General features: G+C 40.7%; 1 protein-coding gene and 1 long non-coding RNA gene across 2 annotated transcripts in view; one reads left to right on the forward strand and one right to left on the reverse strand.

Moving 5' to 3' along the window:
• Nucleotides 1–21,857, reverse strand: part of EIF3E (eukaryotic translation initiation factor 3 subunit E) — a 39,468-nt gene extending 17,611 nt beyond the window's left edge. Inside the window, exons 1-7 of the mRNA XM_020783456.3 lie at nt 21,694–21,857; nt 19,049–19,163; nt 17,443–17,560; nt 15,340–15,382; nt 14,766–14,870; nt 5,984–6,109; nt 1,075–1,199 (exon numbers count right to left, since the gene is read on the reverse strand). Coding sequence (XP_020639115.1) covers nt 1,075–1,199; nt 5,984–6,109; nt 14,766–14,870; nt 15,340–15,382; nt 17,443–17,560; nt 19,049–19,163; nt 21,694–21,783 — 722 coding nt within the window. The 5' untranslated portion in view covers nt 21,784–21,857. The remainder of the gene's footprint in view (nt 1–1,074; nt 1,200–5,983; nt 6,110–14,765; nt 14,871–15,339; nt 15,383–17,442; nt 17,561–19,048; nt 19,164–21,693) is intronic.
• Nucleotides 6,647–15,092, forward strand: LOC144589306 (uncharacterized). Its single transcript, XR_013545359.1, has 2 exons — nt 6,647–9,035; nt 14,242–15,092. It is a non-coding gene; the product is annotated as an uncharacterized LOC144589306 (long non-coding RNA).
• Nucleotides 21,858–24,018: the final 2,161 nt, after the last annotated feature.

The raw sequence follows: 24,018 nt of genomic DNA on the forward strand, positions 1-24,018 counted from the left end.
ATCACAAAAAGATATGGCTAATAAATACATAATAAATACTCAGTGTACATAAGTACAAGTTCCACACTAATTTCTGGACTGCTGCATGTTTTAACAACGTGATGTGCTGCAGAAACTAGTCAATGCCACTGGAATTAGGAGAAAAACAGATGCCAACCTAAATTATAATACAAATCTAGCATAATTATTTGGAAGCAAAGGGACTATCTGTCTGGTCTGTATACTAATGACTATAACCAATGAATCATACATCCTGAAAAACAATAGAAAATGACAATGAATCAGTGCACTACCTCATGCAACACTTATATCACCACCCAATTTCAGTGAAATGGATAGCCAATACACTTAACATCTTTGGATGTTTTAAATTTGATACAGTACCAATAACAGCAATCAAAGGTGAAGTCATCTCTGAAATAATATATCTTCCAAATTCATGATGCCTTCTAACAACATAATTCCACATTCAATATTCACTACTTTGATATTTTCCAAATCATTGTATTTCAGAAATGCTGAAACTTAGAATACCCAAGATCAAACTGCTAATCTGCGACCTAGCTTTCTAAGGTAGTGTCACTGGAAAATCAGCCATCTGAAATCCTTACAATTAAAAGCTGTTTTCCTCCCTTTCCTAATGGGGGGGGGGGGCTGGCATTTTGGAATCAAGCAATTGTCCCCATCCTACTTTTATTCTACTTAACTGAAATGTGTTTATTCAAAGGTGAATGCATAGGACTACATCATAAATTGTGAGGGAACATACAGTTGCACGTTCACTTTAACAATACACAACAGTCTGAGAAACCAAATTCTAATTTTTATTATATCTGAGAGCTAGTGTTTATGCACCTCTCCCAATTCATTAACACTAATTCATTACATGTAGCATTCTGAAATCAGATTCAAACTATGATGGACAAGGACCACTTTCATAGCAAGGGTTACTGGAAGCTGGCAATTAGCAATAATCATCCAATACTTCCATTAACTCACTAAATATTCTCAGGATAGAAAACAGGACAATTGAGATTCCATAAATCCATTTGTTGTTTTGAAAGCACAACTCACTGAGGCTGATAGAGAAAGAGATCAATGATGTTATCTCTGCCTTTTGGATGGTTGAAGAAAACAAAGAGAGACCAGTGAATGAGCCATGTTCTCTGCTGAAGTGACTGGAGTGGAGAGCTGACGGACTGTAAGAAAGACATTTGAATATTAATAATGCATGCATTTCAAAGTATACATCCTAACTTAAAGTCTTGATTGCATGCAATTATTATCATAACTTAAGTTTCCAAAAAAGAAATTTCCTAATCTGCTCATTAGCAGCTCTCCCTTCAGATCTCATCACATAATGTCCAGGACTCTATCCTCTGTAGAAACTTTTGAGGGAAAAGACACAGTTTTAGAGGAGGCGATGGGAAACTTTTATTTTGTTTACCTTCCATATCCAACCATCTTTCTTCTTTCTAGTTCAATTTAATCAAGTACAGATGTGTCTGATATTTTGGAAAGCCACTGCTAGTTACTGACTTACATCTACACTTTATCCTCCATGAATGAAAGGGCTATTCTATTTAAAGAGGACTTTAGATCCAACTGAGAAATTCTACTGGGATAACAGGTGAAGAATCAATTTCGTCAGTTCTCTTGTCTTCCCTATTCTTTCCAAAAGTCTCTGGAGAGTTGAAGACATTTATAGAAGGGTATGGAAGGAGAAGCTGTGAGCTGCAGACAGCATGCAAAATGTGAAAAAATTTCCCACTCCCCGTCTGCTACCAAGAGCATCCTTAAGAGAAATCCACTCCCACCGGAAGAAACAAATTCTAGAGATTAGTGATCAAGATGGATAAAAAATGTGACTTGGTACAAAATGATATATATATGTGGTTATTTATCAGTGTCTTTATACTGTGTTTCCCCGAAAATAAGAAGGGGTCTTCTATTAATTTTTGCTCCCCCCCCCAAAAAAAAAACGCATTAAGGCTTATTTTATTTATTTAATATCCCACCCATATAGACCGAAGTCTACTCTGGGCAGATAACAGCAAATTCATAAAATAATTTCATAAAAACAATAGCCATATAAGAGAACAACAATATAATATTATACAAGATGGCAAAAATAAATAATGACAGGAGAGAAGTCCTGCCTAAAGAGCCAGGTCTTAGGCTTGCTCCTAAAAACACCCAGCGAGGGAGCCAGGCAAATTTCTGGGTGTGGATTGTTCCAGAGACAAGGGGCCACTGCTGAGAAGGCTTGGTTTCTTGTTCTTTCTCTCCGGGCCTCCCTTGGCATTAGACCCCTCAACCACCCCTCCTGGCTAGAACGAGCGATACGGGTAGATATAGGTGGGAGGTGTTCCATCAAATATTGAGATCCTAAACCGTTTAGAGCTTTATATGTTGTTGTTAATACTTTGAAATCAACGCAGAATTGAACGGGCAGCCAGAGTGGGGAAGATATGCTGACATTTTTCTCACCCCAGTGAGAGGTCTGGCTGCCACATTCTGCATCATTTGGAATTTCTGCATCAGTCTCAAAGGCAGCCCCATGTAGAATGCATTGCAGTAGTCTAATCTCAAGACTATAAGTGAATGGAACAGAATGGTGAGCGCCCCACCATCAAGATAGGGACACAGCTAGGCAATCCACTTAAGATGGATGTAGGCGGTGCAAACCACTGACACTACCTGTGTTTCCATGGTAAGTGCCAGATCTAGAAGGACCCCCAGGGTTGGTTTTGTTTTTAAAAAAATTATTTTCAGGGCATGTTTTGTTTTTTTCATGTACAACAATCTACACTTATTCAAACAGTCACGTCATCTTCTTCTGGGTGCTGCACAATGGTGGAGGGCGGGGTTTCACTTAACTGGGGCTTATTTTAGGGGCAGGGCTTATATTACGAGCATCCTGAAAAATCATACTAGGACTTATTTTCAGGTTAGGTCTTATTTTCAGGGGAACAGGGTATGTGGTATCAGATCACTGGTGCTAATCATCTGACTGCCTCCAATACAACTAGGTGGATATACCTATAAAGAGCAATTGGCAGTCAGAGAGAATACTGTTCTCAATTATAAACCACAAGAAAATTCCCCTTATGTAGGCAGGGGGAAGAGGGAGTCAAAAGGCCAGGATTCAGTAACTAGCCTGCTGAAAAGTTGATTGCACCACCTAACTGAACTCACAAGCATCTTAAGAAACTAGTATCACTGTAATGATAAAGAAACTTTAGAATTCGTATTGACAGTGTAACAGAACATAATTTTTAGAATTATTACTTGAGAGTGCACTATAACTACAGTGGTGCCTCGCACAACGATTGCTCCATACAACGACAAATTCGCACAGCGATGACCTTTTTTTTGAAAATTTAATGCTTCGTACAGCGATGGGTCCTATGGAGGAAATCCGCAGAGCGATTTTGGGACCTTGATTCCCTGAACGATGACATTTAATGGTCCCCGTTTCGCACAACAATGTTTGAAAAAGAGCGGGAAAACTGACTCAGAAACAGTGTTAAACGCTTGGGATCGTTGAAGCACCTTCTAATATGGGTGCACACCTGATTTGGCTTTGATCTGAGTCTTCGTTAATTTATGGGGAATTTTTTTGTGCCCCATAGGAAACAATGGAGCTGTCAGATATTGACAGCTGTCGAAAGTTGGTGGGGGAAGAAAATTCAGCAAAAATTAACGAAAAGTGAGATCAAAGCCAAATTATGTTTGCACCCATTTTAGAAGGTGCAGAAGCTATTCCAAGCATTTAAAACCGTTTTTGACCCTTTTATGACACACTTAAATTTGCAAAAATTGACTTCGCTAAACCATTGAAATGCATTGGAAAGGCTGCAATGCATTTCAATGGAGGAAACATTGTTTCACTCAACGATGCTTCCTATGGCGATTTTCGCTTAAGGACGGCAATCCATTCCAATTGGAACGGATTAACCAGTTTTCAATGCATTCCTATGGGAAATGGTATTTCACAGAACGATGATTCACACAGCGATGAATTTTTTGGAGCCAATTGACATCGTTGTGCGAGGCACCACTGTATTGTTAAGTAAGTAAAATGTAGTTTAATCAGTATCTTCAGGGCACTGATTTTGGAACTGTCATACCGATAGTAAATAAATTCAAGAATCCGTGAAATGTTTTCAAGTAGTAAGTCTCACAAACAATATATATTATATTCCCATAAATGTATATTATGTTAAACATAGGATGCTTTTGCTTTATTCAAATGCAGTAAATATACTGTGAAGACACGCAGAAGTGGAATTGGGAGGTGGGGTACACTTACTAACCTAAGCACTAGGAAAGGAATTGTTATCTACACTTCTCCAACACCATAATGTGGAGAGAACAATAGGACAAATAAGCTCACCCACAGACCTCATGCCTCTATTTTACCAAAGTTTAGATTGTGTGAACAGTGAGTTGCCACTCATCTTCAAACAGAGGTTTTTAAGAACTGAAATAGCAAGTACAGTGGTGCCTTGCACAGCGAGGTTAATCCATTCTAGATTAACCCTCGCTGTGTGAAACATCGCTCAACGGAAAGTAAAAAGCCATTGGAACGCATTAAACATGGTTTAATGCGTTCCAATTCAGCCGAATACTCACCGTTGTGCGATGTTCCGGGATGGCCAGCAGCCATTTTCGCACCCTCCCCTCGCTGAACGAGGGTGCGAAAACGCTGCGATCAGCTGTCCGGCGGGTCCAAAATGGCCGCCGGAACAGCCGAAATGGCCGCGCGCAGCGTTTTCGTGCCCTTGGTAAGCGAGGGGAGGGCGCGAAAACGCTGCGCCCGGCCCTTTCGGCTGTTCCGGCGGCCATTTTGAAGCCGCAGAACAGCTGATCGGCGGGTCGCAAAGCGAAGGTTGGTAAGTGAACCGCTTACCAACCTTCGCTCTGTGAATTTTCCCCTATCTAGGTGCCGTTTTGCAATTGCATTTGCGATCGCAAAAATGGCATCGTTGCGTGGATTCGTCGCTCTACGGAGCGACCGTTGCGTGAGGCACCACTGTACTTCTTTTATAATGGCAAAATGCCAAGAACTAATGTGTTTTCACATGCTCGCACTCCCCGTCTACAACTTCCTCTAGCTGCAGGTCTCTCACAGCAACATAGGACAGGCAAAGTGGGAATAACAGAACTGTTCTCCTGACTGCTGTAACATGTCCAGGTCAGCCCTCAACCACCTCTTAGCATCATCTGTGATCCAATCAACCCCAAATATCTTGTTTTTCTTGAAATTACTACTTTTGATAGCTTTACTTGTAGCCTTATGAATTCTGAATAGTTTTTTTTACTGAATTCCTTAGCATTATTTACATAAAACATCAAATTCCTCTAAACATATAAACAACTGCGCAAGTACAAATTCCTTGTCTGTTATCAGCTTCATAGGAAGCCCTCAATCCTTATTGTAGAAAAACTGTGATCCACTAAAAAACAGATTAAATGCCACAGACAGGCAGATCTAACCAGAGACACATTCCTTTGAGTCACATATACTCTCTTTACAAATAAGGTACATATGCATATGAACCGTGGTTTTTACACAATTCGTTTGTCTCATTGTGCTCTTCAGTTCAGCTATATCCTCTTTTGTTTCTGGCTGTGCCAGATCAGATTATTACATCTTACTCCATCAGTGCCTACTAATGATACCCAATTACAAAAAGAGCATTCTGCAACAGATCTGGTCCTAAAACATAGTCTTCTTTCTCAACTGTAAATCACCCAGTTCAAAGTATGTGACTTCAGCAAATGTTAAAGTATCAAGTCAGCAAATAAGTTTCCACTTCCTTGGAAGCATATGAAAATTTGCTAAAGTTGTCTGAAAAGTCTTGATCAAGTGTTAACCATAACTGAGAGAAATATACGCTGGAATTAAACATTTGCCAAGAACCATTAGCCCTTTGTCTTCAAATACCTGCCTGTAAGTGATCAAAATTAAACTCACATTATTATCAATTGTCTCTTTCAATCGTGTAAGGTCCTCCATGGCAGCATCCCAGTTCTCCATCAGAATTTCAGATGCCAGCTTTCCCCACAGTGAATTCAAAGCATTTCTATCTGTTGATGGAACCTGTTTCAAATAAGTGAATCCAATTACAATAACCACAATAATTTAATATTTCTCTAGGTCAAACATTTTGATTAGAGACTTGCTGGCACCAGTAGAGAGAATATGCCTCTGACATACTTGCTCCACAATTTGGGGAAAATGAGCTGTGTTTCATTTAGTAAATCAGTTTTGATTTTCAAGGAAACAATCAGCAGTAGGCATTTCCAAGGAGATTCAGCTGGAGATTAAAAAAAAAGCAGGAAAGCCTGGAGAGTTGGCAGCCGAAGCTTCTGCACAGAACATTCAGTGCAAGAAATAAGAATTCTTTGGTCAACAATACTTCACTGTAGTTTAGGTTTCATGCACTAATTTAGAAAGGTTTAAAGCTTAAGTGGTAAAACCACCAACTCTACTGAAAATCTCTGCTAATCAGAATGAAGTAAATTTGGCCAAAAACTAGGCCATACAGTCATGGTTTGCATAGACTATTAAAGAGAGACTGCTGTGGGCAATATGACTTTTATGAAATCAAAATATCTTAGAACTTTTACAATTCCAGGAGTTATAGCTTGTTCTGGGGTCCCTTGACACATGTATTTATTGGGGCCTTACTGTAACACAGATTAATGTAAGACAAATCAAATAAAGTTACAAACACATGCAAGACAAAGCTAACCGCAACCCCTTATTCTCCCCACTGAGTAGTTACTTACAGTATCAGAGAATTTTGAATGCTAGAAAGGTCAACAAGGTACAGATAATTCTAGGATCAGTCAGCTTTATCTGAGACAGTTCTAAATGTACCAAGTTATTCAGACAGTAAATGGCAAATATATTAGTTAAGTGGGTTCTTTTCCAGTTGTCCTCAACACCTATTTAAAAATGATTTTTTATTTTTATTTTTTGCTCAAATACTGAGCAAGTTTCCCAAACCATTAATAGTAACATATTCACCACTGTCTTATGGTTTCTAAAAATACAGTCATAGGCCAAGTTCTAAGATTCGGGGGGGGGGGGGGGGAATAAAGTTAGAACAAAAAAACCCTGAGAACTGGATGTTACCCATTCTACAATTAAAGGATCTGATTTTTGTCAACTACTTGTCTTTTTCTATTAATGTATCCTTCTACAATAAACTGGCATTTTTTCACAAGCAATTGAAACTGGAACAGAAGGAAGAACTAGCTGTCCCTGTGGTTTGAATATAGCTTCAGTCTCACTTAAGATTGAAGTCTGACACACTGCTGAACATTGTGCATAAACCCAGAGAAAAACCATGCACGGTTTTGCTAGTTACACATTTGGTTGGGTGATTCCTAGACATATTATCACTTATACATGTGGCTGCACAAATGGAAATGGCATTGGTTCCCCTTCTTCTCTGCAGTCTAGAATTAAATGTCTGGAAGTGAGGATCATTTGTACTAGTACCACCACTTGATGTTACTAGTAGAGATCAGGGAAGTTAAGATGTAATAGCGGTATCAAATAATTCCCTTCAGGCACTTCAGAAACCTCAAGTGACACTGGAACCATATACTGTATTTTAAATACCAAGTTAATGGGTAGGTGTGCTTTTGACTTCTGAGTGCAGGAGTTCAGGTAGCAAAACTTACACTTATTACTCTGGCTTAGTTCCATACAGTTTCCACTAGCGTTGTAAAGCAACTTAGTTTCAATGAAGGACATGCTATACTACTTTCAATACAGTGGGGTCTTGACTTAAGAACGGCTTGAGTTAAGAACATTTTGACTTAAGAACCGCTCTCATAGGAAAATATTGACTTGACTTAAGTACTTAGATTTGAGTTAAGAACTGAAAAAAACCACGTGGGAGGCAGGGAAAGTGCAAAATGTGAACTTTCAGTTAACTGTTGGCCAGTGAAAAGGGTGCCTGTCTGCTTCCTCACTCCTCCCAGCGTTTAGAGAGTGGATTGGGAGACAGTCTTCAGACTGCCTGGTACTGTACTGCCTGGACTGTATTTTCCCAGCCTTCCCTGAACCTTTCTTGACCTAAGAAAAAAAGAAACAAAATATCCCCCTCTAGTGGTCGAAGGCAGAATAGCAGCTTCCCATTAGTTTCTATGGACGGAAAAGAGCAGATACGGATCAAATGGTTCTCAATGCATTCCTATGGGAAATGCAGATTTGACTTGAGAACTTTTTGAATTGAGAACCGCCTTCCAATACGGATTAAGTTCTCAAGTCAAGACCCCACTGTATCTGGATCTCTCCAACTGTGTTTCCATTTCTTAACAAAATGATATGTTCACCCAGCCCAGCACAGTAACTTTACTCTGTAAAGACTACAATGGAACACTGGGTCTTCTCTCTCAAATGCATACCTCTCCCAATCCTACACAAGGAATGTCTTGTGTTATTTTATTAGCAGTGGTGGCATCTACCAGATAGTTGCCAACAGCAAAAACAGTGGTTTAAGGTACACACTATTTCAATAAGGATATGGTGGCACTGTGGATTAAACCGCAGAAGCCTCTGTGCTGCAAGGTCGGAAGACCAGCAGTTGTAAAATCAAATCCAGACGACAGAGTGAACTCCCTTCGCTTGTCCCAGCTCGTGACAATCTATCAGTTCTCTCACTCTCCCTCCCCCTTCCTCAATCACAGTGACAGATCATGTTCCCCCTTATCACAACAATACACTTATTACACAAACCACCCTGATCACCATAATCATTCAATCTCCTGAAAAAGACAAAAAGCTGATCCCACAGCTACAAATACTCAACTATCCCACACACTACACAGGCAGAGTTCTACCTCCTGTCCTCTGAAGATGCTGGCCACAGAGACTGGCAAAACATTAGGAAGAAAAACCTCCAGAGCACGGTCAAACAGCCCTAAAAACCTACAGCAACCAATCTGAACATCTTTCTTCTGCAGAACTTCTCTAATGTTCTAAACATCAAGAATAGTTCAACAGGCAGGTTGTGGGGATTTTGTAGTTTAAAGTTCCATCTTGTGGCTATTAAGGGATACATCACTGGTGTTTAGCATAATCAAGCTATTGTAGTATAAAGATGCATTGTTCTATGATTCTCTCTCTGCGCAGGCGTGGAATGCCTTAAGACTGATAACCACACGACGCCTCTATGGCCAAATTCTTATCTTATGCTAATTTTGCTTGTTTTGCGTGCTTAATAAAAACGTCTGGGGGGAAGAAGGTAGCCATATTATAATCTTCATCTTCTTCTTCTTCTCTACCGGTACCTGAATACTAACAAGATAAAGTCTGCAGTGTCTTCATTTATCAGAGCTCTCCCTGGTTTTCATGCAACTGCTGCTTGGCTGGCTTCCAAGCAGGGTTCCCTGGGGATTTTCCCCACATTTTGGCGGCCCGTGTGAGGCAAGAAGCACGGGACAAGCTGAGCAACGCAACAGCGCGGCAATTCACACTCCCCTCGCCCGGCAAGGGTTTCAGACGTCACACATCCGCAAGGATCCCGGGTGAGTGTTGAATTTGTCAAGTTAGACACCTAGCCTCCTGGCAACATGGGGAGCTTTGTATCTAATCTTCAGGAAGTACAGGACCTCCACTTCTTATTAAAAAGGAATGGTCACACGACCACACGCACAGAAGTGGAAGATTTAGTTCATACTATTCGGGATGTATGTCCCTGGATCCCCGAAGAAGGGACACTGGACCTCAAGGAATGGTCTAAAATAGGCAGCTGTTTACAGGGACATCCAAGAGTTACAGCAAAAGTGCTTTCTACATGCTGCAAAGTGCGTACCAGCCTTCAAGGCTTGGCACCACCACGGAACATTCTTTTCGACCAAGAATTTGAAAATAATCTGTTCAAACAACTCCCTCAAATTTTGCCTCCCCTTCCTCTCACACCAGCCCCCTCGGTTCCGCTGCTGGACTCTCTGTCTCATTCTGCCCAGCCAACCGAGCCTCAGCCTGGGAACACCTCAGCATTGTCTCCCAGTCCTGCCGTTCATCAGGCAACTGAGAACAAAATTTCTAACTGTCCTTTAATGGATACAATGGGTGCTGCTTTAGAAACTGGTTATCCTGGCGTTCAGGGAACACAAGCACAGGCACAGGGAGATGCCGCAGCAGTTTCTCATAGTTCTGAACTGCTCCCATATCAAGGCATCCGCGAACTGCAACTCAGTCTCAAGGACAAACAGACACAGACTCTCCCGGAATCCTCATCCGCCCAATGGCCGGCCCCTAGTGACTGGAGTAGGGGTCTCCTTCTACCAGCAGAAGGACTTATTTGCCTTCAAGGATGGCAAGATTTAGCAACTAAGCAAGCAGAAATTAATGCTGTTGGTTCTGTACGTCAGCCAATTATTATGGGAGAAGGTATATTCACTGCTGCTGTTCAAATCCGTCTCATGGACGCAGTTCTCAGTCAGCCAAGGTCACATGGGAAATGGGACCCAGGGAAATGGGACCCAGGGCCGCCCCCAGGCCAAGAGAGAATAATAGGGGATCTGCAGGATTCATGTGATGTCACGGGCTGGTATACAAAAGAAGCTTTACAAGCATGCCATGTGTCTTGTGAGAAATCAGAAGGGGAGGAGGAAGAAAATGTAAGGGGGGCAGCCCAACAGGAGGCCTGTTTTGAACTGCCACAATGGGTCTATGTTTCTAAAGCTAAATGTGCCGCTATTCCTCAAGGCTACACTGTTCTGGTTTTTACATGCGCTGATTTTGTTTGTCTCAGCTTGAATGTTGTGCCAGGACTGATAACTCGCATGGCAAACATTCAGGTTTGGGTGAAAAATCCTACTCAGCTGGACAGTCATAGCTGAGAAAGATTGCCCCCCCACCTGGCCAGTTAGAGAGAAAAATGCGTATGGGGTGGGAGGAGGTGAGCCAACTCCTTAAAGCGCTTCCCCCATCACCTTCCAATCTGGAGAAAGCATTGTTACTCTCAAGCCACTTGCAACATCCTGGACACTATGTTCCATGTTCTTTCTAGAACTACAAATTCTATCACACCTTGCATTGCTTAGCAGTTTCCTGAATATCTCAGCGTGATGGGACCTGTAATCTCATCCACGGATTCAGTGCAGCCTGCTAGGACATAAACTCTGTATTGTTTTCTGTGTCTCTGTGAAGTAGCAAATTCAAGGTCCACACCTGGCGCAATGCCCAGACTTAGTACTCTCTTCTTATCAGCGATTCTGGGCGTTCTGCCAAGAGAATGCCATTGTATTCGGACAGTCTAAATGGAGAATCATTTGGCAACCTACAGTCTTCTTGCAGAAGGGTTTTTGTGCAGCCCAGAGAAAGTCAACAGACTGGGCATAAACTTTTGCATCTATACCATTGAGATATCAATTGGGTACATCAGTTTTGGTATTGTCTACTAATGATCTCTCACGGTTGTTCTCTGCACTCCCTGGTCGTTCTTCACCTGTTATTGTTATTGTGGTAACTCCAGCTGACATCATCCTTATCACTGCATCAATGAAAGCTTCTTACAGCTGATCTCTCAACAACTTCATCTACAAGCTGTGGATCGCCTACCTACTGAGAGCATTCCTATTTCAAGTCAATTGTAGTTCTCTACACCCCTGATAAGGATAGGATCATAATTGTTGAATGGATGCACTTGCCACACACTCCCTTGAACTTGTACTCCTGTGTTAAAGCAGTTGAAGATTTGTTTTGCCAAGGCATTGTTCCAGATGTTGCCACAATTGTCAGGGACGTATTAACTCTATTTTTCTTTTCTGCAGGGTGATGCTGAACTCTCCAAAAGACAAGCGCCTGCTTTCCTGTATTTTTTATCAATTAACCACTTGTTTTTCCACAGACGCTTTTTTCAGATGGTTTGCCTTTCCAAGGTGTTGTCACGTGGCAGCGTTTGAACTTTTTTCTAATGATGAGTTTTACTTTGTTGTAGACACACGTTTCTAAGCTTTTTAGGCATTTGCTTTTTAAATATCTGTCTCCTTCCATAGATAAGGATTTGTTTTCACTGTTTTCCTGACTTTGTTACTTTAAAGCAGAACAGCATTCTGTTCCATTGCCCATATATGTTCCCACCCTCAACTTCTGGGATTTATTACTGAAGGGAATGCTGTTGCTGATTCAGCTTTCAAGCAGAATTCATGTGCTTTAGTCTTTTTTCTGATCCTATTTGCTTCTCATGACATGTTTCATTACTCTGTAAATATGTTTCACAGAATGTTTTCTATCCCAATGACTCAGGCAAGAGACATTGTAGTTGGCATGTGGATGTCACACAAGTGCAGGTTTTTGCCTAAATTACATTTGACTGTGGATACATTTTCTGGGTTTATTTGGCATCTCCTCTTCATGGAGAGACTGCAAGACAAGGTATTCAACATTACATTTGAAACAATTGCTGTAATGGGCCATCCTAGGCCTGAAGACTGGACAATGGACCTGTCTATATATCATCTGCCTTTCAAGAATCTTATGTTCAATGGGGACTCTCACTGAAGCATGAGATTCCTTTTAATTCCACAGGACAAGCAATTGTGGAAAGAGCACACTTAACGCTTAAATTTCTTTTGCAGAAGCAAACCTCAGGCAGAGGGGTTTCTGGGTCAGATTGTTCCTATGGTTGTTGCAAAAGTTCTGTATACTTTAAATTTTCTGCTTTTTCCTCATTAACAGGGTTCACAACCCAAGTTAAAGTTCATTTCAGGGCAGAAGAGCAACTTCCTCGACCACCTGAGTGGTAAGAGATCAGTTCTCTTAGTCACCTGGGACAAGGATGCTGCAGTCGCACTGGACAAAAGCGCTGTTTGGATCCTGGCAAGATGGTGTGGATCTCTGCCATCCGACTCCTAGGACTGCTTGAACTGTTCTTGGTTCCACGTATTTCTGCTCCGGACAATCAAGGCAATTCTTGGGTGCAACATGCTCAGTATATATTTGATGTTCATGGACGGAATGTTTCTCTTTTATATGAATCATGAGCTCACTGCCTGGTCTTATTGATGATCCAACCTTAATTCTTGCCTCTTTGCAAAGTATTTCAGAACATGGTCAATCTGAACTTCTTTTCCATGCTGTTCCTCCTACTTCTAATATTTCAAAGGTTCAATTTACGCACCACATCTGAGCTTTGTGTTTCTGTTGTATTCATGCAGGGAACTGGAATGCCGAGGTTCCAGGTTTCACTTGATCTGGACAATGTTTTAAAAGAATGCAGTTAATGCTACAACAAGAATCATGGTAGCTCTGCAGAGTGAAATACTGTAGATCAATTAAAGCAGCTTTCAGTTAAAGCATCGCTAATTGCTTGCACATACTTATACTATGTTTTATTGTAATAGATACTCAAAGTATTATTTGCTTCCATAATTTGCAGCTTTCAATTGAGCATATATTAGTTGATTTGAGTGATACCATTATTACCAATAATATTAACACTTCCCTATGGGATGGCTTTGCATACTACTAATGCATGGTATTATTTTACTGAAAATTTGTATTTGCCTTATGCTTGTTTTAATCAATGTATTCCTTCATTGCTTACTGTTTTCACTAAGTGATATCAAACATCTGTACAATCAATGTCTTTATCTGCTCAGCAATTGTATCAATTCTAATATCATGTGTTCCTTTCTAGAGTAGGTGATTTTTATGGTGAGGCTGATGCACGATATACTGTACGGGTTGAGATGACATGGCTGTTACCCTCCATCAATGAAGAGCTTCCATGGACTCAGAAACCATCAGGAGTCTTACTGGCAGCAACTTGCTCATCCAAAATGAAATACAAACGGAGGGAATGTGGGGATTTTGTAGTTTAAAGTTCCATCTTGTGGCTATTAAGGGATACATCACTGGTGTTTAGCATAATCAAGCTATTGTAGTATAAAGATGCATTGTTCTATGATTCTCTCTCTGCGCAGGCGTGGAATGCCTTAAGACTGATAACCACACGACGCCTCTATGGCCAAATTCTTATCTTATGCTAATTTTGCTTGTTTTGCGTGCTTAATAAAAACGTCTGGGGGGAAGAAGGTAGCCATATTATAATCTTCATCTTCTTCTTCTTCTCTACCGGTACCTGAATACTAACAAGATAAAGTCTGCAGTGTCTTCATTTATCAGAGCTCTCCCTGGTTTTCATGCAACTGCTGCTTGGCTGGCTTCCAAGCAGGGTTCCCTGGGGATTTTCCCCACAGCAGGTACTACATATAAATGTTTGCTATTTTAAAAAGATAATCAAGCCACCTTTAGTCACTTTTCCTTGCAAGCAACTGGTCCCTCAGGACGATATGTACCAAACGATCTACAGACACAGTCACTGAGAACAACAGGTGCAAAGAATATCGGCAACTCCTGTATGAGTACATCTCCCTTGTTAGACTGCTGTGGCTTACTTGGATGTCAGGTCAGCATCTATGACTGTAACAAATCAAGTACACCAACACAAAGTTTAAACATAATTATACAGTTGGATAACCTGCAACAACACCATCTTATAGAAGAGTTCTGTACATATACTATACCACTACCATTGACTTAGATGTATCAAATTCCAATTTGCTCTCAAGAATTAAACACAAAAAGGCTTTCTAAACAAAATATTCACTATGAAAAGAGCAGCTAATATTCATATAAATAAGAAATGCATATGGATCTCAAATTCAAATTTATGATTTTCAAATATTCCTAAAGCATATTCTAAGCATTTTAGAAAAATACTTACCAACACTCTAAAAAAGTACAGATATTCTGCTGCTCCTGAATAGTTGCCACATTCGTACTGGAATTTTGCATATCTGTAGAGTGTGTCTAGATACTCCTGCCTAAACTGAAAGATAAACCAGTATAAAGAGTATTTAAAAACCTGTTTCAAAATATTACTTTAGAGTACACTGGGGTAGTCTCTTCTCTGTCAAGAGACCTGAGGATACTGTGCCAAATTCTGCAAGCTAGAAATGGGCAGGGCAAAATCAAGCTATGGACAAGGCCAGAGTCAAAACTAGGTGAGCAGCTCACACCTTTGCTCTTTTTGCCACTCTCACTTTTCCCACTCTGCCACCCCATAATCTCTCTGCTGACCCAAATGACTGTTAAAAAAAACACACTGGACATGCTAGTTTCCTCAATGCAACTGTTCTCTTCAATTAGGTACCAAAGCTACTCATGCTTTCATGACCAATCACTACATGCAACAGTAATTTGTCCATCTTTACATTTTCTTTTCTATGTTGATGACAGGCTACATTTAAAATACATGCCAAAACTCAGTTTTATACATTCAAGTAACCAATACCTACACCATGCGTTTCTGCTAAGTAGTCAAACAGCATCCGACCATCCCTGGAATACAGAAGAATTAACTGTGATGCTACAGATCATTATGTAACTCTTTGCAAAAATAACAGAGCAAAACACAATTGTCCACTGAAATTCATTTCAATGGGCACATAAATATTAATGCTAATGAATTTTTACAGAAGGCGGCCCCTGGCTCCTGTGTCCATTTTTAGAAGCAGTTGGCTACAAAGAAGACAATGTCAAGGTGAATCTACTTACATACCACTTTATATATATATATATATACTGTATATATATATATATATATACACACACACACAGAGTGGCGCCTTGCTTAACGGGTGCCCCGTTTAACGACAAATCCGCATAGCGATGAAGATTTTGCGATCGCATTGCGATGTTCCCTATGGCGAAAAATCGCTTTGCGATGATGGCTTCCCCCCATCATCGCAAACGCCCCATTTTCGCGCAGCTGATCGGTGGGGCCATGCAATCTTCGCAAAGGCCCGCCGATCAGCTGTGCGAAAATGGAGCATTTGCGATAATTGGGGGGAAGCAATCATCGCAAACGCCCCATTTCTTGCGAGGAATCCATCTCAGAAAAGAGCCGGGAGCCATCTTCTCCGCTCCAGCCCCTCCCCGTGCCACTTTTCCACGTTAGTGGAAAATAAGAGGGAACATTGTTTGACAGCACATGATAATTACTAGGTTCAGATAAATTGTCTTCAATGGTGGTTAAGTAATAATTCCATGGCTTGAACCCTTTCCTGGGCATCTAGATGTTAATTAATCCAGAGGTATTCCCCAAATCTTCATGAATGCTTATGTGGAACAAAAGCATAGCAACTAAAAGGTCAACAGTCATCAACAATGAATATAATTATTTTCCACTGATATACTTAAACAAGAAGTCAAGCCTAAAGGAAAAAACCCTTTAGTAATATTTAACATTAGCCGTTTCAACAGAGTCAAAGCTATAAAGATAAAAAGGAAGAGTTTCCTGAAGTTTTGGTTGCGTAACTGGTACTGAAAAAACATAATAAACAAAAGAATATGTAAACCTTTAATCAAAGATGCCATGACAGAACATGCAGTTTAGCGATCACAGTACTACATTATATTCTATGCATCTCCAAGGCAAAGCTATCCAAGAACAATGGTTTGGGGCACTTAACTATAACAACTAACACCACTGTTCTGCAGTTCCCTATATCCATATAGGCCACGTTTTCCACAATGTGCCTGTTAGATAGTCAAAGTTGAAATTCTACACTTAAACTTATAACATGTTTCAGTTTTATAAGGACCTCTGTATTTACTTCAGAAACCAATCACCAAGCTTGAAACTTAAGGCAAGGGTTTCTTTTAAAAAGCAGAGTCCGATTCATTCAAGGAATTAAAATAGCTAAAGTAGGAACTCTGCTGGTCCCTATTTCTGCACACTGTACTGCATAGTATTCTACCCCATGATTTGAAATATTTGTCGCTCTAGGCTAGAGATCAGTATTAGTCATCTTCTCAAACAAAGAAGGGCTTTTGGGAATGATCTTTAACTATGAAGGCAACAATCCACAGGTTAAAAATAGGAAGAGGTGAGAGAGTTGCAGCAGTGGCACTTTCCACTTTATCTGGCACATGAATATTAAAGCTGCTTCTTTTTTATTCTAACCTACCTCTGTCCCTACTACAATGGGACTCAGAAAATGCACTTAAAGTACCAATGCATTGGGTTATAGGTGTAACAAAATTCGATGACTCTATGGCTAAAATCCTGCTGCACAGGTCTGCACATGCAATGGAGATTATTTCAAAATCATAGCAAATTACTGTTGATTAAAAGCAATCCTCCACATGCATGGAGGTGCGCAAACAGGATTTAAGAAGCCATTCTCTAAGTTATGAGTCAGAATTTAGTGGAAGACTGAGAGCATCTATCTATCCTACACTGGTCTCTGATTTCCACAATAGGGCTGTACATGCTATCACTTACGGTAATTAGAAGATCCAACACATAAAATTATCTCATTTAAGTCAAAAAGCAACCTTGCAAAACTACACCAATTTATTCTTACATTATAATAGACAATAAACAAAAATGTTACCTAGTAGACTGCATTTGCCGTGTAGTTTCTTGGTCCTCAAATATCTTAACAATTGGGTCAGTTTCTGCCTGAAGCTGCATAAGCTGTGCTACAACGGTGGTTCTCTTCTCACGTAAAGCTGGGCAAAAATACAGAATTCAGAGTGAGAAAACAATATTCAACAGAGAACAGCAAAACAGGATAAGTGAATAAGGTGTACTACATGCTTAACCAACTTTTAGAACGCTTTTTGGAAAATGAAACACTTGAACAATTTTGTTTCATATGTTTGAAGTCAGCAATAGATGCATAACAGATATAAAGATCATCTAATCAACTTTTAAAAACCATAAACATTACAACAGAATGATAGAATACTTGAGATATAGACAATATGCAAATAGAAACTAGGGGTAATCATCAGCAACAGACAGATCCAGGAATAGACAAAAGAAATAATGCTCCAAGGAACCCCAATAATCAACCATGCTGACAAACCTTAACAAGAGTGTGTATGAATTATCATATACCCCAGAGTTTCCCAACCTAGGGTTCATATCTTCCAGTGGGGCTGCAAAATGTATTATGGGGGTTATTTTTAGTTGCAGACAGACAGACAGACAGACAGACAGAATGAATTTCTGTAGACCTTTAGGTGTATTTTCCTTTTATGCATGCACATCACTCCAGCCTCCAAAAGAACTGTTTAACTGGGGTTAAAGGGGAGAGGCTCTTCACTGAAGGGGCTTTTTGGGGTAAGAGGCATGAAAGGAGCATCACTTCCCCCACGACCTCAAAAATAAATTAAAGTATATTGACATTTTTTTCCATCCCAAATTTCATCTGGTAGAGGCGGATTTATACCCCTCATAATTATGTATTATTACATTAATATTAGCATGTTGGTTTAGAATTATATTCTTAAAAATCTATTTTAATATGTTTTCTTTGCTCCATTAAAATGTGTTTTTATGCAAATGTGGTGGGGGATCACAGGTTACTTGGCTATTATAAAAAGGAGTTGCAACTAAAAAAAAAAGATTGAAAAATACTGTTATAATCCATTGCTTGAAGAAGCAGCTGTTCAATATGGATGACATAACTCCTTGTTTTAAGAAAGCATTAAGAAAAACAGAAAAGGATAGAAGAACCATCCGGGTAACAATGATTCTTTCTCATATTTATTTAACAACACCTAAAATCCAGCCACGGGTGACAAGTAGGAAAGGGTCTTAGGCAGAGAATTCTAGTGCTTTCTTATACCAAGATCCTCTGCTTCATCTCTCCTCACTTCCATTCTTCACTGAAGCCACTACCTTCTCACGTAGCAACCATAGCCTTTTTCAAATCCAGCTTTTCCCCATGTTACCCAAACCAGATGTAGTTTCCAGACCCCAAGAAAAAGCTTCATTTCATCCCAGGAGAAGTCAGAAGAGGCAATGTTTTGCATAGAGTTGGAGCAATGCTTGCATTATCCTAGTTTCAGAATTATCTTTTCCTGCCTCCCTGTTCCAGATTGCAAGTTTCCAACTGGAATATTCAGTGATCTTTATTTTAGATCTTACAGTATCATTCTAAATATGAGGAGTAACTACATCATATCATAATTTATAGTCAAAAAGCTTACCATGAGGAATATCATCAGAATAAAGGTTTTTATAGACATCCATAGCAAAGTCTACCATTTTGGTGTCACTAAGGAGATCCAATTTTCCTTGAAGCAGTTCCTTTTCATTGTATATCTGAAAAATGAAAAGATGTTTGACAGCTTTTGTACTGCTTCCTTTTCAACATTTATTTATAAATCACACTACACTTTGTATCAGAGGCAGATATATTACCCAGTTTGAACAACAAAAATAAAACAAAAGAAAAATACTGTAGCACCTTTAAGATTAAAAACAGTTCTTTTAATGTGAGCTGTCATGGACTAGAAAAAAACCCGGAGACCAATTGTGTCAGCTACAGTGGTCCTTCTAAGAAAGAAAGAAACCTAACTCAATTTGTAGCTACTTTCCCTTTGTATCAGGGAAAGCAGCTACAAAAGCAATGTATTGATAGGGACCTAAACATCATACATTTCATCAGTTGTTAAGCAAAATACAAAATCAGAGTAATTTCTAAGCCTAATCACAGTCAAATATTCAAATACTTCAAATACACTGTCTATTTGAAAACTTACTATTATCTCTCATACTGAAAATTATGAGAACAAAGCTGAATTGTTTAAGATTAATTCAATGCAGAAGTGATATTTAGTTCAAGGATTTTCTGTTCTTTTCCTCAGCAAAGATAGAAGAGCAAGCACAGCAGTAAAAACACGTCTTATATTGCCTGCTGACAGCAGAAGTTTGTCACAACATAACTTTATCAAACCAGAGTCTCACCGCTGGGAGAAAAGCAGCATAGAATTACGGTATAAATAAATAAACTAAAATAATACTTTGGTGTCTGACAATTTCACTAGTCAAAAGGTTGTGAGATAACACTCAATTGTGATATAACAAATACCCTATACAGTGCTACAATAAACAGGTTACAGTGGACCCTTGACTTACAGACGGCTTGACTTACAGACTTTTTGAGTTACAGACTTCTCTGGCCGCAAAATTTAGGTTTGATTTGCAGCCTGAGATTTGACTTACAGACCAGAAAAAAACCAAAATGGAACAAAAACGGCCTGTTACGGGATTAATTGGTTTTCAATGCACTGTAGGTCAATGGAGACTTGACTTACAGACTTTTTGACTTGAGAACTGCCTTCCAATACGGATTAAGTTCTCAAGTCAAGACCCCACTGTATTTTGTTAAGAGGCTACACAATCCCTTTGTTTTTACAGGATAGAATTCCGTAGCCATTACATAGAGTTTCCAGAACAGCCATGTCAGAAACTGGTGAACATGACTTTCCCATGTGCAAGCCTTGAAACTATTTTTGATAGTCTGTGTAGTTTATCCACAATGTATACGCTTCAGTTATACATAGACAGAAAAGAATTTATCAGAACAGTGCCAGATAATCTCTCCCCCTTATGACAACAATACACTCACCAAAAAAAAAACCACGCTGATCATCATAACCACCCAATCTCCTGAATAGGACATAAACTTATCCCACAGCTATAAATACTCAACTATTCAAGCAAACTGCACCAAAGCACAGAGTTCTGACTCCTGTCCTCTGAAGATGCCGGCCACAGAGACTGGCGAAACGTTAGGAAGAAAAGAAAAAACCTTAGGAACACGGCCCAAACAACCTGGAAAACCCACAGCAACCAATTCATCATAACATTCATAACCACACTTCCACAGATTACAGATATTTGTGAGACACACAAACCAAAGAGGGTTCACCACTTAACCAGTCACAAGAGTACTACACACAGAGCAACTCCTTTCTCCATCATGTTTTGCGGATGACTTTCCCAACAGGTGTCCTCCAAAGAAACTTCTCTACAATCCCCATCATCTCCAGACAGCAGGTGTGTTAGACCAGTGGTTCTTAACCTTGGGTTACTCAGGTGTATTTGGACTGCAACTCCCAGAAGCCTTCACCACCAGCTGTGGTGGGGTTTCTGGGAGTTGCAGTTCAAAAACACCTGAGTAACCCAAGGTTAAGAAGTAATGTGTCAGACAACTGAGTCCCCATCGCCTCCAATCACTATGGGCTGTGATGAAGGGGCCCAGTTAGAGGACGACAGACTGAGAGAAAAGCCTGCTTGGGAGCCAGAATCATGGAAGAGGTAAGAGGTAAGAGAAGGCAGGATAATAGTCGTCTCTTTCCCATTCCTCTGCCAACACAGGCAGTACTGTACTTAGCTGACCAGATTTCCTGCAGAGGCTGCTGGCCTTCCCTTCTTAAGGGGCTCTGGCTTTTAACAGTGGGACTCGTGACCGAAGCTGGGGCCGAAATGGCATTATGAAAAAATTAGAAGGGGTTCCAGGCGGTCGGAGAAGAGGGCGCAACCGTTGCTCTCCTTTTAAAGCCGTTATGGCCCTGTGGAGCCCCGCAGGAAACCGGTAGCTAGCGTCCCTCTTCGCCGCCTGAAGGGAGACGCGCTCCCCGTCTTTTCCCCCCGAAGAAGCCGCTCCGAAAGCGAGGCGCGAGGAAAAGAGGCCCCCCTCAGCCACGCCGCTGAAAGAAGGCGCCGCGGCCTAGCCGGTCCTCCAGGCGGCAGCGAGGCTTCCCTCCCTCCTTCCCCGCCGTTCGCTTCACCCACACACCTTCCCCCGGCCGCTACCTGTGACGAAAAGGGGCTCCCCTTGACTCACCTTCTTGGCGGAAAGGAACTCAAGAAGCGGGAAGACCAAGTGCCGGTCCAAGAAGTGGGCGATGCGGATCGTCAAGTCGTACTCCGCCATCTTGGACGCGAGGATGAGAGGAAAAGGGGGACCCAGGGTACACTGCGTCCGTCGGGGTGAGGCTTCAGTGCGCACGCGCGGAGTAGGCGCCCGATGCGGCCGGGTTCCCTTTGGTTGGGCGGAGCGAAGGAAGGAGGTGGGTGGAGCGTTATTTTCCCCGCCGCTGTTCTCTCTCTCCTTTTCCACGGCTAGCCCTGTGCGTCCTCCCTCTTGAGGTCTGGGCACCAGCTGGATAGGAACTGCGCGTGCGCTTGGCGGACAACCTGCTCCATAGCTTGGGTTAAGAACTTCGCCAGTTCATTTTGCCTTTCTTTCATAGCTATGAATGAACGGAAGGCAAAATGACGTCTATATGTGTACTGCTGAACAAAATATAGGAATATTCATTTGGCCTAAGGTCAACATTTAAATTAGCTAAACACCTGGAACAGGGAATGATCTTAAGTGAGCACTGGGGAAAAAAATAATAATTTGGGGAGAATATTTCATAGATGTCAGGGCATCTCCCTGACCTTAATCTTTGAAGCCTCCAGAAAGATGGTGCTGGAAGAAGGAAACATGAAGTGAAAGAAACTGGATCCTGGGGTGTTTAGCTCATTTAACTGTTGACCTTAGGCTAAATAATTATTCCTACATTTTGTTCAGCATGTTATCTGTGCATGCCAGTTCAACAACTATCCTGGTTTGAAACTTGTGAATATTGACAGCTGAAAAATCTCTTTAATAAACTTATGACTATTGAGAGCTGAAAAATCTCTTTTAAGAAAAAGGATCTAAGAAACACAATGGATAAGAACAACTTTGTATGTCAAATTATTGTGTCTTCTATATGTCTTTTTAAAAAGAAAAAACTTCACGTTGGAATCCTATGCATGACTACTCATAAATATGTTCCATTGACTTAACGGGCCTTAATTCTTGTTAATATTGGGGGGGGGGAATAATTTCTCTGTGAAAACCAAATGTCTTTCTTCAAGCAACCGACACAATCATATTTGGCTCTGGCACCACAGGATTAGCATTCCCTACAAGAAAGGAAATAATTAAAGTCTCCTTAGCTAGGGGAGCTCTCCCTGGGTGATGGATCCTATCAGAACATTTCCCAGGCTCAGCAAGTTTTCTTTCTCAATGGGACAGGAGGTATAGAAAAGCTTAAATGCATAGCCTTGATTGGCTTCTGCAGGCTTAAAGTCTGAATATAGATTCTGAATAGGAACCCTATGCATTAATTACTGTATTACCAAATGTTTTCATTTCCTAGACGGCTACTAAAGTAGACTTTAATTTCCATGAGACAAAGATCCTTGTGTCTCTTTCAGGGCAATATAAAAATGGTTTGAAAGGAAGGTAATTAACTAAGCCATTCAGTGGGCAGGTTTTTTAAAGTTTTAAATCTGTACTTCAGCAGAAAGGGAAAGAATAATTTATGAGTGGGTGATCCGATTTTTTTTGTGCTTTGTTAAACATTTTTGTTTGACATCAGTGGTGAGCACAAACTTTTGTTTCTGACAGCCTGCCCCATGTTGCAACAGTACTCTAGAGGAGAACAGCTGTCAAATGATTCAATATTATCCACCCTAACAGTGAACAAACTTGAAACAGCTTTGATACATAAGATGTAGAAGCTAGGCAACTTTTCTACAAATAAAAGGGCAGCACATATGAAGGTGGGCCCTGTAGAACCTTTCTTTTCCCTGTGGCATAGTGTGTAGAAAGATTCCTATAAAAGAATATGCTTAATACATATATACAGTACTTGTGATTGAGTTCATTAAGGAGACTGGAGCAGTTCCTCTTTTTTGGCAGGAAATAACCATGGAGACTTGTTTGAACGATTAACTGATTTATTTGCATTAACAGTTGGAGACTTCAGCGGAGTGAAAACAACTCAGGTTAGGTAATTGTTCATAGGGGGAAGGTAAGAGTCCAAATGGTGGTTCAGGAGAGTCTATTGAGGGACTGGTCTAAATCACTCTTTGTCCATGGGCTTCCTCAGCAGAGTGCTCCTCACCGCACATATGCCACAACAAGGATGTCGAGCCCAATCTCCCTCACAAGGTGGCTGATTGAATGTCGCATCGGGTCTGATCACCCTCCTCCAGTGACCTTGCCCTCGCGGGAAGACACCACCATCCATTCTTGAGACTCTGTTATTGTCACCTTCTTTTCCTTTAGATCTGGGTCAGGCAATAAACCTCTCACCTTTAAGTTGGGAAAGTCGTCTAATAACTCACT

This window comes from Pogona vitticeps, chromosome 4 (genome assembly GCF_051106095.1).
Source record: "Pogona vitticeps strain Pit_001003342236 chromosome 4, PviZW2.1, whole genome shotgun sequence".
Classification (NCBI taxonomy): domain Eukaryota; kingdom Metazoa; phylum Chordata; class Lepidosauria; order Squamata; family Agamidae; genus Pogona; species Pogona vitticeps.